This window comes from Exophiala bonariae (assembly GCF_035927105.1).
Source record: "Exophiala bonariae strain CCFEE 5792 chromosome Unknown scaffold_14, whole genome shotgun sequence".
In the NCBI taxonomy this organism is placed as follows: Eukaryota; Fungi; Ascomycota; class Eurotiomycetes; order Chaetothyriales; family Herpotrichiellaceae; genus Exophiala; species Exophiala bonariae.
Window position 1 is genome coordinate 171,468 of NW_027042489.1, and position 17,583 is coordinate 189,050.

At 48.9% G+C, this 17,583-nt stretch overlaps 7 protein-coding genes across 7 annotated transcripts; 6 read left to right on the forward strand and 1 right to left on the reverse strand.

The window, feature by feature from the left end:
* Positions 1-158: 158 nt before the first annotated feature.
* Positions 159-908, forward strand: LTR84_002723 (uncharacterized protein; the record flags this gene model as incomplete). Its single annotated transcript, XM_064846324.1, has 1 exon — positions 159-908. One exon carries the CDS (start codon positions 159-161, stop codon positions 906-908), a length of 750 nt encoding a protein of 249 aa, XP_064705934.1.
* Positions 909-2,548: 1,640 nt separating this feature from the next.
* Positions 2,549-4,357, forward strand: LTR84_002724 (uncharacterized protein; the record flags this gene model as incomplete). The annotated part of the gene is made up of 6 exons (XM_064846325.1): positions 2,549-2,707; positions 2,754-2,815; positions 2,864-3,006; positions 3,067-3,336; positions 3,386-3,979; positions 4,035-4,357. The coding sequence occupies 6 exons, from the start codon at positions 2,549-2,551 to the stop codon at positions 4,355-4,357; spliced, it is 1,551 nt and encodes a 516-aa protein (XP_064705935.1).
* A 1,230-nt stretch (positions 4,358-5,587) lies between these two features.
* On the forward strand, positions 5,588-6,869 carry LTR84_002725 (uncharacterized protein; the record flags this gene model as incomplete). Its single annotated transcript, XM_064846326.1, has 2 exons — positions 5,588-6,405; positions 6,464-6,869. The coding sequence occupies 2 exons, from the start codon at positions 5,588-5,590 to the stop codon at positions 6,867-6,869; spliced, it is 1,224 nt and encodes a 407-aa protein (XP_064705936.1).
* Positions 6,870-7,913: 1,044 nt separating this feature from the next.
* LTR84_002726 (uncharacterized protein) lies at positions 7,914-9,883 on the forward strand (the record flags this gene model as incomplete). The annotated part of the gene is made up of 4 exons (XM_064846327.1): positions 7,914-7,945; positions 8,005-8,303; positions 8,360-9,255; positions 9,323-9,883. The coding sequence occupies 4 exons, from the start codon at positions 7,914-7,916 to the stop codon at positions 9,881-9,883; spliced, it is 1,788 nt and encodes a 595-aa protein (XP_064705937.1).
* A 38-nt stretch (positions 9,884-9,921) lies between these two features.
* On the reverse strand, positions 9,922-10,636 carry LTR84_002727 (uncharacterized protein; the record flags this gene model as incomplete). Its single annotated transcript, XM_064846328.1, has 3 exons — positions 9,922-10,065; positions 10,136-10,308; positions 10,426-10,636. 3 exons carry the CDS (start codon positions 10,634-10,636, stop codon positions 9,922-9,924), a joined length of 528 nt encoding a protein of 175 aa, XP_064705938.1.
* Positions 10,637-13,025: 2,389 nt separating this feature from the next.
* LTR84_002728 (uncharacterized protein) lies at positions 13,026-15,174 on the forward strand (the record flags this gene model as incomplete). The annotated part of the gene is made up of 3 exons (XM_064846329.1): positions 13,026-13,194; positions 13,244-13,864; positions 13,922-15,174. 3 exons carry the CDS (start codon positions 13,026-13,028, stop codon positions 15,172-15,174), a joined length of 2,043 nt encoding a protein of 680 aa, XP_064705939.1.
* Positions 15,175-15,661: 487 nt separating this feature from the next.
* LTR84_002729 (uncharacterized protein) lies at positions 15,662-17,080 on the forward strand (the record flags this gene model as incomplete). The annotated part of the gene is made up of 2 exons (XM_064846330.1): positions 15,662-15,853; positions 15,911-17,080. 2 exons carry the CDS (start codon positions 15,662-15,664, stop codon positions 17,078-17,080), a joined length of 1,362 nt encoding a protein of 453 aa, XP_064705940.1.
* Between the last annotated feature and the right edge of the window lie 503 nt (positions 17,081-17,583).

The following is a 17,583-nucleotide window of genomic DNA, read 5'->3' on the forward strand; positions in this document are numbered from 1 at the left end:
CTTGAGCTATTGAAATGCAATATGCATTATATAAGGCTCATAGGACTATTCCAAACCATAAAAACAAAATCTCAAACTCGTCTGGGGCAACTTTTCGATTGGCCCAACAGGGGCTTGCGCCCGGACATATCACCCAGAAGGAACAGCAGCACTCCCAAATGGCGTCATCAAATAAATCATCATGTAGGGCCTCTGATAAGCCCCTGATTGATATTGCAAACGACCATGGAGAAGATTATGCAGCTTATAAGGACCTTCGCTCCCTTAAACGATCCCAAAACCGCATCTCCAAACGATCCGCGAAATACTATGGTTTCCGTGGTGTTGACCCAAACTGGATAGGACAACCATACGATCCTGTCTGGCGGTCTTCTGTGACTCTTTGGAATAATAGTCTTCCAATTTCCAGGCTAGACGCACGACCTCGCGTCTATACAAAGAGGGATATGTGGGAAGACAGAGATTTCAATATTTGGCCTCTAGACCGCCGTCACCATATGGGGAAGAAGAAACGTGAGAAGCGGTCGTGGAAATACCAAGAAAGAGCATTGGGGAGGGGCACCAAGTTAAGAGGCAAAATGACGGCCTTCGCTTCGGACGATATTTCTTATCTGGATGATATCGATTCAGTCTATGACTTCAGCGAGGAGCGTGATTACATGTTTCCTGTTTACCCAGGCTTTGAGGATGATCTGTGGAGTATTCCGGAGTGTTTCCCACGCGATGACACCGCACAGCAGGATCCTGATATCCCGGATTGTGATCTGGTCGATGGCTTCGTCATCCTTCACGATTCGCTATGGGCATACGACAAAGACGAGGATTATTTCGTTATTGAGAGACGGGATTTCGATGTGATATCCATCTCATCTGCAGATTCTGTTTGGGGTCTTGTCTGCCGTTCTTGACATAATTTCTCCTTCCTATTGTGTTATCAAACTCCCTTTTGGAGCTGTGCTAACTCTCGCACTGCAAAGGATTGGTGTTTCTTTCCTTCGATACGTGGATCACTTGCTGCCCAGCACCCGCAGCTACGATATGTAGACCTTCGATGGTTGGATGATTATCAACAACAAAGTTTCAGGCTGACGTACAAGATACCAACAAAGACGCCGCCTCAGACAAGGCCAAATCGCAAACACAGGCAGGAAATATCTGAATACTTGTCGTTACGCCTCGGTTGCATCATCTAGAATGAACAATAAAGCTGCGTTATCAGAGTTCAGCTTGGGAGAGGAGATGGTCGTTCCGTTCTCGTTGACAGTTTCGTTTTCAAAATCGTGGCTAAGTCGGGCAATTTTCAGCAAATGTACCTGGTGTGGGTGGGAAAACGAAGATACAGGGTCAAAGTCGATTCCCCCTGGCATGCTGGACAATGCAGTGGCCTCGTGTGCTGTCAGCTGTATGAAACTAACCAGCTTGTCCGAAGACGACATGGCAAAGTTCAAGTTTACGAGCCGATTCGTTCAAGCGCCAGTTGCGTACAAGCATCGAAGCGCCATGTAAGACATCACCACTGGTCCCGACGCCCCTGTTGATAGAACCACTGAGGAACAACGATTACCATGTTCCTCTTGAACTTCTTATCATCCAGACACCCGCTTCCGAACAACGGACTGCTAGTCGACAACTTTCACCAGCAGCTTCGCCCAACCAGCCACATGGTTGAATTATCCGCCTGCGTCTTCTATCCCGCCATCAAAAGTAAGATCCCGCTGGGTGATTCTGACTTTTAAGGACCTTCTTGCACTTCAGGATGATTGTATCATCTTCATCTCGCGAAGACATGACAAACCCTTATTTGTGGTAATAGTCTCCCTACGGATCGCTAGCCTATTCATGTAGCGCTTCTCCCACAATTCTAGCATAGAATGGATCCATGCAATCACACCTGATGACCCGTGATACATCGGCACTATTCCCCTCTGGCACTGGAGCAGGTCAGCGGTCTGGCACAGTGATATTTCGATGACCACGCAGTCGCAGGCAGGGGTCATCAACAACCGGAGCATTCCAGGTCCAACAACCATAGTCGACTCCTCCATTTCCGACAAAAGCTCGGCAGGGTTCGCGTCTCCAAGCTTAACAGTTGAGTGAAAGTCTGAGCTGATAATAAAATGTTGCGGCCCGTTGTCCATTTACACCGATCAAACGAGGACTCAGGATATGACCTGTGAGTCTCAATCCAGATTATCATTTTGCGCTCCCTCTAGGAAGGCTGGATACACGTGACCGGGAGAGCAAGCCGAAATGCTTCCTCCTCCTCTGTATCACGGCCCGACAGTCGTATATCCCCACCGTGGGAGTGGATTAATCTTTCGCTAGGAGATAAAGGGCAGAAACCAAATCAGCGGGCACCAATCAAGGTTCGTCACAAGATAATTGCCTCGCGTCGTGGTTTTGCCAGTCATTTCTCCAATTAACTGGATCCTTGACGACTCTCTGGGGAAACATATATCAAGCTTGCCCCCTTTCCAGGAAGCAAGCTCTAGACCTAAGTCATACCTCTCCTTGAAGCAGAGCCCGTACATTCTGGAATGCACCAATAATGCAGGTGGTGCAAAGCGAACAGAAGACTCCTCGGGTGGACGACGACATGGACACCAAAGATGAATCCGCACAGGAACAAACAATGACAACTGGGGACATGATCTCCATTGGTGGAGTGGATCCAGCTCTTGCAGCGAAGATGCACATTGTGAACGATGTATGCTCATCTCCAAGTTGGGGAGTTCTGTCTGACGACTAGCAAGGCTATCAACCAAATCGGCTTCACGACCTATCATACGAAGTTGTTTTTCTTGAATGGGTTTGGGTGAGTGGAGTTTGGCTTACCTACCGATGAAATGACTGACCGACCTAGATACGCCGTTGACTCTCTGTTAGCCTTTCTTATGAGTATCACGGCGGGCCAAGTCGCTCTCGAATTCCAGCCATCCTACGCCCGAGGTGGGACCATCGCCCTATATGTCGGACTCCTTGTCGGCGCTCTCTTTTGGGGCATAGGTCGGTGCACTATCTTCCACGGCTCTTTGACTCTAGACTAACTATCGTGTCGCCGCACAGGTGCCGATATCATGGGAAGGAAGTGGGCCTTTAACCTGAGTCTTTTGATTGCCGCTGTGTTCTCAATCGCTGCCGGAGCATCGCCTAACTTCATTACCTGGACGTCGTTCGTCGCCATTACTGGGTTTGGTGCTGGTGGAAATCTTGTCTTGGACACGACTGTCTTCTTGGAGTATCTACCTGCAAAGAGCCAGTGGCTTGTTACCCTGATGGCGGTCTGGTGGGGAATCGGACAGACAGTTGCTGGCCTGTTGGCCTGGGCTTTCATTCGTAAGCCTCCAATGTTTCCCTGCGCTGAGTTGTTACTGATTGGCAGTAGCTAATTTCAGCTGCACATCGGCTGATGATTGTCCTCGATCTGAGAACATGGGCTGGCGTTACCTTTACTTCACATCTGGTGCTCTCGTGCTTTGCATGAGTATTGCTCGGGTGACTGTCATTCGTTTCCATGAGACTCCGAAGTTCTTGGTCTGCAGAGGCGACGATGAGAAGGTTGTTAAGGGTCTTCAAGATCTGGCTCAGAAGTATGGACGACCTTGTGATCTAACCGTCGAACAGCTTCAGCGCCATGGCGCTGTCGCAACAGCTCACTCACAGAACCTGTTCTCCTTTAATGAGATCATGGTTCATTACAACGGGCTTTTTGCAACTCGAAAGTTAGGAATATCTACGTCACTGGTCTGGTTATCATGGACGCTTATAGGCCTTGCCTATCCTCTGTTTTATATTTTTCTTCCTGAGTACCTGAGCAGCAGAGGTGCACAATTTGGAGAAACGTCAGCATATATCACCTGGCGCAACTATGTTCTGGCCCAGTTCAGTGCTATATTTGGTCCTTTGGTCGCTGGTTACCTCTGCAAAATACCACGAGTTGGAAGGAAATATACTATGGTCATTGGAGCCATTCTTACGAGTGAGTTGATGTTGGTGTTTCGCATTAACGGGCAAAAGCTAACAACTTCCGTGAGTGGTGTTCTTCTTCGCCTACACTTCCGTTCGCAATGATGACCAAAACATCGCCTTCAGTTGCATCGTTTCATTTGCCATCAACATCTACTACGGTACTCTCTATGCCTACAGTCCAGAGGTTTTACCTTCTGGCCACAGAGCAACGGGCAATGGCACAGCGGTCGCACTAAATCGTATCATGGGCATTATGTCAGCGATTGTTGCGACCTATGCCGACACGTCAACTCCAGTGCCAGTGTATATCTGTGCGGCCCTCTTTGCCGTCATGGCCGCTGTCTCAGCAATCTTCCCATACGAACCGCAGAATGGACAAAGTATCTAGAGCGTCTTTAACGCCTTAGATTTCGGGTGGTTTTATGGAAAAGACCTCTGCTAGGGACACGGGGCTAGCGCCATCATTATGTACCCTGGCTAGTCGAGGCAATGTGGCAACTGTTAGCGAAAATTCCGATGAGCTAGAGAGTTTCAGCATATGGTGCGCCGTGAGGACGAAAATACTTGATGTCTTTCTTGCTCGTCCTGGCCATCTCGAGGCAGCAAGCCCCCAAAGTATCTAGACTTTCTAGCCTAGGTATCTAGTATTGATAATTACAACAAATGATCCTCAGATTTTATGCAAATCCTCCGGAGCTCGTTAAGTTTTGCCACTATCTCAATCCGCTGCCTGAATAGTCTACATCCTCGCTGGTTGCACAACGCATACAAGCAACCATTCGCTCGGGCCTTTTCATAACTTAACTATCTCTCAGCTGAGTTCAACATCATACGTACACCTTTGTCTAGGCACGATACATCGGAGACCTCAGCTACTGCTTGCTTGTCACTCAGATACAGCTCTTGGGGTGCGGAACTCGCTCATCGTCAGTGGGTGCCCGAAAGTAAGTCGGCAGGGTACCGTAATACTTGGTACTCTAACAATTAGGGGGGAGAATATACATGTTCTGAAAACGAAACTTGTTGAGTTGGGACTTAATGCCGAATAACTCCTGTTGACTGTAGCTAGCAAGAGCGCATAGCGAGTCCTTCGAAGAGAGTATAATTTAATAACACTTTTCTGGAGTCGAAAACGGCTCATATTCTTAGTGAAGGAGCATTTGCTATCTCTACACCGGTCGCCCACTCTTACAATTAGTCAAGTCGGCCGCGCAGTCGTAGGCAAGGTTCTTCCCCAGGTTTCTACACTCTTGGTATCCGCCTCACCCCAGAGGATTCACGCGATCGGATTGCGGACCTACCTCCACTGGCCGTCAACCGGGTCAGCCGGTCACATGACACGGTTGGACCGAGCCTTGCTTTGCATCGATTGCATTCAAACTTAGCCAGAGACTCGTTCTAGATCACACGGAAAGAGGGCCGGCTATTTGCTTATCGTTCAAGCCTCCCTTCTTATCAAATTATCTGCCTCTGCCCTGCGTGGCTGGACTAGATGGCCAAAACAGTATTCCCGACACAATTGCTGGTTTGGTATATCAAGTCAAACTCAGAAGCGCAAATCGTACCAGTGTTCACCAAATAGAAGGGCGTGCGCGAGCGATATCTGGATCTATTCACCATGGCAGGCACATTGAAACGCTTTCTAGGCTATGGAACAGAAGCTAACGATGCCCCCACCTCAAAACGTTCGCTTCCAGCATCATGGTACCGAAGCCCCGAGATGTACGAACTTGAGCGTCGAGCCATATTTTCCAAGAAATGGATCTTGGTTACACACCAAAATCGATTTGAGAAACCTGGAGATTATGTTCGTATCACAGAAGCCGGTTTCTCGTTCTTTTTATGCTTGGGAAAGGATGGTATTCTGAGAGGCTTCCATAATATTTGCAGGCATCGAGGCTTTCCCATACTCCACAACGATGAAGGCAATGCAAAGATACTCGCTTGTAAGTACCATGGATGGTCATATGGTATCAATGGGAAACTCGCGAAGGCTCCACATTTCGAGACATTCTCGAATTTCGATAAAGACCAGACCGGTCTACTTCCTGTTCATGTTCATGTCGACCAGCTCAAATTTGTGTGGGTCAACCTTGAGGCTTCCAAGGTGCCGACGACTTCTTGGGACGAACAACTGGACGGGGTCGACCAGCAGCAGCGATTTTCAGGGTTTGATTTTTCACATTATCGTTATGACCATTCATGGGGAATGCAAGGAGACTACAACTGGAAAACCTTGGCAGACAATTATAACGAATGCCTTCATTGCCGGACGGCGCACCCTGATACTGCTGGGTTGGTTGAAATTGAGGCATATCGAGTTGAAGGCAATGTCGGTCACCTTCAACACTATAACAAGCGTCAGGAGGACGGCCTGAATGGGGATTTTCAACTGGCAAGCACTTATTACTTTCCCAATGCTTGCATGACAGTAACGTAAGTTCCTGCATCTCCACATTATGTGCTCTTGATGCTTTCAACTTACCAAACGAAGACCAGATTTCTTTTATATGATGAGATGCGTCCCCACGTCAGTATCAACCTGTTCGATGGAGTATGAGGTATACCGAAAGATAGGTGGCGATCCGGAAGCATTTGATAAGACTGATCAGCTTTTCAAGAGAGTCCTCGCCGAGGACAAATGGCTGTGCAATGAAACTCAAAAGAACTTGGAAGCCGGCATTTATAAAAATGGGCCTTTGCACCCTGATTACGAATCCGGTCCTGTATACTTCCAATCACTGGTCAGGAAAGCCATTTATGAGCATCGAAAAGAGGAAGAGAAGCTGAAGTCCCAGATTTGGCCTGCGGCTCCACCTGTCGAATCTACAGCAGACGAAGATGAGGCATTTTGCTCTGGCCTAAGCTGTGCCCCAGAGTCGAAAGCACTTGCGTGGTAACCATTTAGCATGCCTCGCGTGTGCTAAACCCCTCTACTGCACAAGTCAGCTACCTTGAGCCATAGACGTTGAACCTCAGGTGCCTATGTAGTTGTAATCAAATGCCCATTCAACCAATGCTAAAGTCAGAAGTGGTTGTGAAAAGCTAATGCTCCAAAAACATTCGCCTTGGTTCAAAACATATCGCTGACCAGAGGGAGCTCCTTTTTTGGCGGAGTGGCGAGGTACTTCGTATCCGAAATGCATGAATACCTAGTGGCTCATCTACCCAGGTGGTTACTTACGGGGCCGAGACGGCTCCTATCACGTAAATAGCAACAATTTACGGGTAAAGCGTGGCCTAAATGACGATGCTTTGGCGGTTCAATTGCGGGGTTATCATTATTATCACAACCCCCTTATCTTTAAAGATCCACCTGTGCCACTAACTAGCCACTTGACCACAACCCTGTGCCAACCTCACACAGTCCTCAGCTACTTCAGGCTCAACAACGTAATTTACAACGTATCACCTAGGAGTGCCTTTGACTTGGTGTAGCGAAATCTCGATGACACATGTCCAATTCTTTGGAGAACCGAATCACGAAACGCGTCTTGCAGGCGTGCGAGAATTGCAGGTATGGTCCACGTCTATCAATAAAGGTGGGTCGTTGTTCCTAAACGCACTCACTGATTGTGTCTTTCCAAGGCGAAAGAAAACAAGATGTCCTGGCGAAAAGCCGCGCTGCTCTAGCTGCGCACGACTCAAGCAACAGTGTCAGTACTCTCGGGCCAGCGTGGATGGGAATGTTCATCATGAGAGCCACACACGCTTCTTGGTATATTTCTCCCACCGATTCTAAGCAACGCTGCTCATGAGATGTAGGAGAATCGCTTGGCACAGCTGGAGGAGAAGATGGAGATGATGATGGACAGACCCCAGTAGTCCTTCCCATCCTGTTACAGTACATGACTAACCTAGCACCTAGACCATCCTTGACACAAAGTGACACTCCCCACTCTTTAGGCGTGGAGGGCGATACTACCCGTCCGGCTTCTGTGCCTATGGATGAGCAAGACACAGACTCCAACGAAAGGTATGGCAATAAATCCTTTCGGCAGTTCTGTCACTAAGAATCTAAAGCTTAATCCCGAGCGAGCGCCATATGTATCAAGCCATCAAAGCATATTTCTCTTTCTGCCACCGTCAGCCATTATGGCTGTTTGACTCTGAGCACGAACTAGATCCGACGAGTTGTTGTGAAGAGCTCAAGCTTTCGATACTTGCTCTCACTGCTCAAATTTACCGTGATACTGAGCTTGAAACCTCCGCCAAATCCCCGGAGATGTATGCTGACGCATGTCGGTCACTGATCATGCTCAGGATCGCGAGCGGTAAAGTGACAATCTCGACACTACAGTCGCTTTGCTTGCTGGCGTATGCAAACTTTGTTTGTGAGTTACCGCTCCCGTGAACATTTGTCGGCGACCGAGCTGAAAGTCATTATTAGTAAAGGACACACACGTGGCTCGTCTTCATGTGTCTCTTGCAAAGAGCCTTCTCCAGTGCGCAGGTTTAGATGTTGCATCGGCGACAGAACGTACCGATGTCCTCGAGTCTCAAAGGAAGCTGTGCTGGAGCGTCCTTATCCTCGACCAGCTCTTTGGAATGCAACCCAGGATACCTTCTCTTGGTGATGACCTCCAAAGTCCGCGATATCTGGATATAGCTGGGATGTCGCAGAAGACGAGCGTTCAGTGCCAGCTATTGCCTCTTGAATCCTATGATGAGATGAATGGAAAAGCCATCGGAATTTGGTCGTACATGATCCAGCAGATGTATATCTGGTCTTCGGTAAGATCATATGTCTGGAGCTGTGCCAACGGCCAGAATAAATCACCTTGGGCTACCGACTCCGAGTATACGTTGATCAATTCATGTCTCCTCGATTGCGAATGCAAGCTACCAACGTTCGTGCGCTACGGCACTTCAAGGCTGTCTGAACGCTCTAAGTCTGAATTACAGGCTAACAAGTCTTTCTGGATGCCGTGGCTAAGTACACAAATTATCTATCACACTCACCACTCGGTCCTCAATCATCCATTTTTGTACTCCCAGAAGCAATCACAGCACCGACAGGGCCCGAACATATTCTGGAAACAGTCGGCAGAGATCGCGATGCTACACTGTAGGTGGGTTACGCATATCATCACCTTAACTACTGAAAACGAGCTCGATGTCGCCGATCCGTTTTTCGCCTATGCTGCGGCCATCGCAGCAACGCTTCATTTTTACTACAGCCGAGCCAGCGATCCAGAAGCCAGCTCAGCAGCCCTGGATAACTTGCAGACGTGTAGATCGTTCATCGCGGGTATGGCGCAGCGGTGGCCAATATGTCAATCAATCGTGAGTAGTTCTACCCCATCACAATTTAGTACTTATGGGTGGAGCAATGGGCTAAGTAGACCACCAGAGTGAAACTCTGGACCAGCTGGTGAATTCCGCAACGTGGAGAACACAGTCAGACCAATCCGACCCCAACATATCGACAAGTGTCGCGCTGAACACGGCTTTGATGTGGAGGATTCTAGACTACGCTGCACCACGGGGCGACTTTTCGGTAGGGAATGGAATCTTCCATTTATCATCAGTGGAGAATTCACCGTCAAAGAGGGCCCCCGATCAAACGATAATGACCGAACCGGCTGGGACAAATGCGAGTAGGGGCCTGGAGAATTCAGTATCCCGTATCCACGGTTCTACACCTGACTGGTTCGACCCGGTGCCTTCGACGGCGATTCCTCCTCTTGTCACTTGGGAAGCGGCCGAAAGACGACCTTCAACTACGATACGCGAAAGCGATTCGACGTTGCAGATTTCGAACACGAACCTGGACGTCCCGGAGATGGCTAATTGGTACTGGACGGAAGATCCCAGTCACGAAACCTTGATGAACGTCTCGAATGATCCAATGGTTCATTTCTACGACCGTAACAATGCAAATCCAGCTTGGTGGGACTTTGGAAATCTGTGACAGGCAATTTGTTTATTGTACGCACTCGATAGTGATCATCACTTGGTCCAGAGACTCAACAAGGGCCCATTGGCACCGTTGACAGGGTCCTGGCTCGGCATTTCCACAGCGGTGATTTCCTTGCGGATTTCCTCGAGGTTGATCGGTTTCTTTCCTAGTTCGTTACGCCATTGCGGAGCACCCTACATGATTGGGAGTCAACGATCAGCGGTTTGGCGAAGTGACAAATCTTCATATGTTGCAATTACTTACCTTGGGGTAAACACCAATGTACTGATAGTCTTTGCTACTTTGTAAATTGCAGTGGCCAGTCCCAGCAGGTAGGACGATGACATCTCCAACCGAGACATCAATTTTGGTGCCTTCGTCCTCTAGATCATGTGTACCACAACCCACAAGGATCGTAGACTCGCCCTGAAAGACACCTGTATATCACAGATTAGAGGTACATCTGGCAGGGTTGGGCCACGGAGGAGCCAATGGATGGTTTGGAAGAGCAGCGCGATGGTACGGCCTGACGTTGGATAGCAATGAGATCTTACCATAGCATTCGTGTGTATTGGGATGGAAGTGCCGTATCGGAATATGACCCCATGTCCCTTTCTTGACCCAAGCATGTGACTCGAGAAATTCCGTGGTCTTTTCTTCCGAAAATGGTAGTGGAAGGCAATCTCGATAGATCAGGACCGGATTGTCATTGTTCGGAGCATGTCGGTTGGGTTTGAGGTGGTAGACCTCGGGATTTACAACCATTGTTGCGCTTGCGATTGCGAGATAGATCGATATCGGCTAGCGGATAGATTGATGATGGCCTCGAGCAGAGTCTCCAAGTCTTCAAGGAAGGCCCGACGTTGTCACAAGATGCCGAATGGCGTTGGGTGCGGGCCGTAAAAGCCGGTCAGGTGATTCCCTCACGAAGGCTGGATTTTGCGGGGTTTTTGTGCGGTTCTGCTTCAAACTTCAAGTTTGGAGTCAACAATCCCTGGATTGTTTCCCAGAGGTGACTGCAGTCATGAGTGTTGGTAGATTCAGCTGGATTTATTATCATCTCAACCATGTTCTCCTTGTCAAAGATGACGTTGCGTTGCATGCCATTACCCCAGAGCAGTAGAGCAGTGTGTAGGGAGTTGATAGCGAGCTGATAGCATCGGGTAAATCTCCACTAGTGTTCACGGCCACGGGTGCTGGTTGGATTTCCACTCAGCCTTGCTTCTGTGTACAGTCGTCCCATGCGTAAATAACAAGCTGGCCTGACCATGCCTGGTGGGTGAAGAATTGGAAAGGCAAGGCTGTGGCTTTTTCATACTAGGAACAGCCTCATGTGTGGCGGCGAATGGTAGCGAGCTTACGGAGCACGACGGCGACGAGAACCCTAATGGCCGCGATTCCAATGTAGGCAGGAAGACTGACAGGCTTAGGCCCAAAGTAATATCAAATAACGCTTACTGTGGTGGCACCCACGCAGACAAAACGTGTTGGTTCTTGAGGAAACAAATAATTCAGAACGCGAAACCGTCTTAGCTGAAAACTGCAGAGAAAGCTCGAAAGTTGTATGGGCACCCGGAGTTGATGGTTGTCCTTGGGTGGTACGACCAGTAACGTGATGGAATGACCGTAACACTGCTCCCTTGATCACTATGAAAGGAGGTGTACCCATTCTAGGTCACTCATAGCTGGACCTTGAGCCATGTCGATAAGTAATCATGCAAACCGCCGTAAATTCAAGACTTTTGGAACGTATACAATTAGTAGTGGAAGTAAGATTTTATAATTCTGCTGTACCCGCTCATCATTTTTATCGAGGACATTCAATTAACTCTAACGGATATATTGCAAGAAGGACATGGAGCATCCATCTTTCCGAGTGATTGACGTGGAGTTGAATCTTGTAACCGCCAGGATACTGCTTATCTAACTCGAGGAGCTACGCCACAGGTCAGCGCCGGGGGATTCAGATGAGTAATGATGAGAGCCACAATCAGGTAGGATCCTCATGTAGCATTTACTTAGAAGGGGCAGTTTTCGCACATTTTGTGGGGTTTGCGCATCGTCTTTGAAATTAGCCAAGAAGGTGAATCAACGACGATTGTTGAATACCGCGAGCAGAAATAGTATCATGTTTCCATGGTGTGATTCAGGCAGCTTTCTGTGACAATCTACTGTAGATCATCGCGCCGCACCATACCTATAAATCAATTTTCCTTTTTTATTCGTACCAAAGGACCTTGGGGCGGATTGTTTGGGTTTTTTCGGGTGGCGCTTAAGTTGTTTGGTAAGCCGGACAAAAGCCCAGCCCTGGGGAGGCCTTAAAATTACAACAAAATCCTTCGTGCTCTGTGCCGTGTTCCCTGCATGGGGCTGTTTCAGGCTGGAAGTTTGTCCTTCGTACTCATCAGGTCAAAGAAGTATCCAGATTAAGTTCAGTCCACGCAGTACAAGGCGACAAAACAATGCTTCGTAGTATGAAGCGACTATGGAGCGTTGTTAATTGTGACCATCGATTATTGCCTCTGTGGCAAGTGGTTGGCGATTGTGGACATACCGAGTAAGGCTCTGGCTTAGACCTTTCTAGCTCGGTTCTTCTAATAGCAATCACGACACTTAATACCTTGGCAGTACTCCTCCAACCGTTTCAACAGCTGCTCGTTTATGACCAAGTGAGTTTCTCTTTAGTGTCAACGAGTCGACACGGCACATTGGGAGAATTTGCGCCATTGCTTTCACCCGTGTAAGCTTGACAGGAACGAGCTTAGTGCCAGTTGCAGGGCTGACCAAGAAATCCTGAAGGATTCCGGCGAGCCTCCTTCTTGAGTCTCGACACTCTACCCTCCTTCCCAGCCCAGGCTATATCGAGCAGTATGGAGGCTCTGTGGCACGCTAAGCTGAGGCTAAATAGCCAACAAACACAGCGAGAACCCGCATTGGTGTATCTTCGCCCCTAGTGGCCCTCTGCGCACCATCAAACACTCGTGTCGAGTGGGGACAGTCATCGATCTATCTCTTGAGATACCTCGTTCACCATGATCCTGAATCCTCCTTTGCCTTGGCAGAAGGATATCATCTCATTCCCTCGTTCTGCTTCGGCTTCCTTTGTACTACTGGACTCCAGTAACAGCAAAAATACATATCTCCTCCTTCCGCCATGTCTCGTTACGCCCCCGTGAGTCATCATCCTCCCGCAGAGTTCACTTCAGCAAACTTCGACAACATGAATTCACAATATCCACCCTACACGAACAGTAGTGAGAATATTCCTCTAAAATCCCAGAATTTTACCCGGGTATCAGAGCAGAGTGAGCCATACAATTCCAGTAAGTGGGCTCAATCTAGCTATGGGACGATAGGCTCACGCTATCACAGTGTCTCAACAATCGACCTGGAAAGAATTCAACAGGACCGACACTGGATCTTCTCTCGGGAAAATCGCATCTTCTCCATGGGAACATAAATTGAACGAGAAACACGTCAGGGGTGTTCCTCCACCAACAGACACTACGAGGTACTTCGATCGCGGGCGCCAGACTCGCAGAGTATTTCTCGAATGTCTGTTCATGTGGTTCGGCACAGCCTTCGTTTGTGGAGCGCTGGCCGGCACCATGTACGGGTTCTCCAGAATCACTTCAGGCATGTCTCAATTTCAGAAGTACGGATACAACGCCTTGGTCACTGGCCTATCCATTGTTCTTGGTCTTGCATTTGCGGCACAGTTCAAGCAGTATGCAGAGATGATGCGCTGGCGGTTTCTTGCATCAGAATACCGTTCACTACAAGACTTCGAGCTTGTTCTAGGTTGTGATAGCTACCGCAATACATTGAGTCTCATGTGTGGTGGCAACCGCAAAGGCACCTGGTATCCCAGCAAAACCCAAGTCATTGCGTGCTTCTGGTTCATGGTTTTCGTTGTTTTCAACGTTTGCGCAGCCCTTTTGGGTTTGACGTACTCCATCGATGTCTCGGAAACCGCCATTTCCATAAGTCCTGGTCAGTATTCCTCACCTCGGCGACTACCTATTATTGTCCATGCTAACTCATATCTAGGAAACATCAGTGTGGCCGACCTGAGTTACATATCCGGTGATGATCTCGAAGACAACGGAGCAAGCCTTTCCATATATGAGTCCATGCCGGCAGCAAACTTGTGGGGCGAGCTCGGCTTATCATACCAAGATTCCGTCTACCCTGTCGATGGAACGAACAGCTCATGGAAATACACATTTTCCGATTATTCATCAAATCCTGAAAACAAATTGGGTGTGTTATCCACCAGGGAAGTCCACAGTACTAGTACATGCCAGGAGTACAAGGTTACATTTGGAGGATTCGGCAATTTCAATGTTGGTGAGGACACAACGGCAGTGAACTTGGTCATGTATGAGGACTTCGAAGGCGTTGAACAAAGTTTGATAATAGAGAATGTTGCTATTGGAGCTACGAGTTATATTGGCAACGGATCTTCTGTTGACAACTTAACCTGCGGTCCTCGTTGCGCCCAGGTACTCATCCTGCAGACTGCCAACAATTGCACAGAAGCAATGACACTCACAACCAATACGACAGACGACTGTTTTGGGGTTGTTCCCGTTCCAGAACCCAGGCTGTGGACATGCGACACAAATATCACCGACGTCCTCAACGCGACTTCTCCTTTGGAAGGGTTCCAGACCCCAGAGGTGCTCGCTCTCCCAGACCCGCAGGCGCAGATTATCGCAGGAGCGACTGGCTGGAGCGGAGTTTTCCTGGGCGACTCCGGTCTCACACAAGCAGTCATCTTCCGTGGGAGGAATATCATGAACGCTCCCGGGAGCGCAGGTGCGGAGGGCATCGCACAACTGGTGATGAGGTTCTCCGTGGGAGTAGTCGCCGCAATTGATCAGGCTGGTGGGCCGAGACAGTACACGATGGGAGCAAACAGTCCCGGAGCAGCCCAAATTGTCAATGTCAAGTGGAAATGGTCCATTCTTATCCTTGCCGGGATCCCCCTTGTGCAGTTCATCATGCTAATAGGAGTGGTATGGTTTTCTGGGAAGGCTGTCATTCTCGAACCAAGCTACATGACGGCTGCACATCTTCTGCAGCCCATGCTCAATAAGGTTGGAGAGAGCGGCTCGCTGTTGTCAACGGATGAGATGGCAGAGAGGCTGGGAGACTACAAGATTGCCTACGCCGTACGTCCCGACAGGAATGATCCAGGTCATTCAGACACTACTTTCGTGCGGGATCTCGGCATCGTCGAGGAGGCTGAAGGTTATGGATACATCCGTGGCAAGATGCCAGAGGGTCGATACGATTGAGGGAATGAAAAGGACTTCTCAGATATTGCCGGTGGCGATTTAAAAGTCGGGTTTGTGATCGCGGACGTTCCTCTTGTTTGATTTGTGTACACACGCGGTTGAGCGACTGAGCGATTGTGCGATATATTGTATATTGGGTTGGTGCTTGGCATGATGTATGAAAAATCCAGTTTTTTTCCATTTGGCACCCTTTCTCGCCTCGTGCTCTATTGCATTTACAGAGAATTTGACTACCTATCTGTTGAACATGGCCAATTGATATATCCACCGAGATCTCCACCATAGAGATCTCAATGCTCCACCATAGTAGTAGTGTCGCTTGCATCTCAGCGGCTTGCCGTAATACTATCGCCACGTGACTCTTATCTGAAGACGAAAAATTGCGGCTTCCCCAAATCTTTCTTGTCGGCGACCGACTATTGTAGAGGTCCAGACATTTACAAAGCTCGCTACCTTAGCTTTGCCTGTGCAAAACCAGACATCAACCATGGCAAGACCTAGGAAAAAGAAGAGAACACACACTCAAATCGACGATGGCGCTACGAAGCCAGGTCGGGGCAACCGACGACCACGAAGTATGGTTATCCGTATGGGCGCAGGCGACATTGGACCAAGTGTCACCCAGCTGGCGAAGGATTTCCGTGCCGTAATGGAACCTGATACAGCAAGCAGGCTGAAGGTACGTGGTGATCATGATATTGTCGAAAATTCCCCAGGCTGATCTCGACCCCAATAGGAACGTAAAGCAAATAAATTGAAGGACTACACCGCTATGGCCGGCCCCTTGGGTGTCACACACCTCTTTCTCTTCTCGCGGTCAAATAATGGCAATGTCCATTTGCGGGTGGCACTGACCCCACGCGGACCGACGGTCACTTTTCGAGTCGATCGATATGCACTAGCCAAGGACATTGCAAAGTCACAAAAGCACCCTCGTGGGGGAGGGAAAGAGTACCAGACGGCACCTTTGTTAGTCATGAACAACTTCGTGTCACAAAATTCTACAGACAGTGGCGCAGACCCGATCAAGAAGCAACTGGAATCCTTGACCACAACGATATTCCAATCAATGTTTCCACCCATCAATCCACAGAGTACCCCACTAAATTCAATACGGAGGATTCTACTCCTCAATCGTGAGACACAGGCAGACGGAACATATGTCATTAGTTTACGGCATTATGCGATCACTACCAGAAAGACGGGTGTGTCAAAGCGTGTTAGGAGATTCGACCAAACCGAACAACGCCTAAGGGAGAAAAAGAGTGGCGCATTGCCCAACCTTGGTAAGCTGAACGACGTGGCAGATTATATCCTCGATCCTGCGGCTGGAGGCTACACTTCTGCCAGCGAGACCGAACTAGACACAGATAATGAAATAGAGGTCATGGAGACAACAACCCAACGTGTGCTTAGCAAACGCGAGCAACAGAAGCTCGCGAATAATGGAGACAAGAAGGCGAGCAAAACAGAACAGAGCTCGAATGTGGAAAAGAGGGCAGTCAAGTTGGTCGAGCTAGGCCCCCGCATGCGCCTGAGGATGGTCAAGGTCGAAGAGGGAATATGTGATGGCAAGGTCATGTGGAACGAGTACGTCACCAAGACCAAAGAAGAAGAGAAAGCACTCGAGGAGAAATGGGATCTTCGAAGAAAAGAAAAAGAGGAAAGAAGGAAGATACAACGGGAGAATGTAGAAAGGAAAAAGGAGCTGAAGAAGAATACTAAGAAGAATGCGGGCAAGACTGGCGACGGCGAAGAAGGCGCTAATGAAGGGGACAGCGAGGAGGAATGGGATAGCGAAGATCTGGAAAATTGGGACGTCGATGATGAAGATGATGACGACAACGAGGATGCTGAGGAGGCTGAGGCCGGTGCCATTGATGAAGACGACGAGATGGAAGGCTGAAACGAATTCCGATCTTGGTTACCTTCGGGAATATTCGCACCCAGCTCATGTTTGCGAAAAACGCAGCTGGTAAGATACAGCGTTGGCCAACATCACCTGCTGAATTCACAGCTCGCTCTGACAACGACTCGCAAGGATCAGGATTGACAGGCCATACGACATAAGAATTAGTGTATCCGACGACTTGCCGGCGTATCACCGCTTCGAGCTTCAATTCCATGTTCTGTGATGCACTCGACTGCATTCACGTTCAGCTTGAGCCGAGCTGTTGATATCAGTGTCCGCCGGACATGTACACCCGACCATTGACGGGATTCGCCTTGTTCTGCGTCAAGGCCGTGGACCACCTGCCCTGAGATGAAAAACTCCAAGAAAAGGCATCGACATATCTTGAGAACCAAATGGTCTGGGTCGAACACGCAGAGAGGCATCTTCTCGTTTTGCGGTCCCGGGGGACTGGATTGGAGAGATACAACGGCGGAAAAATGCCGAGTGCTGGGTAG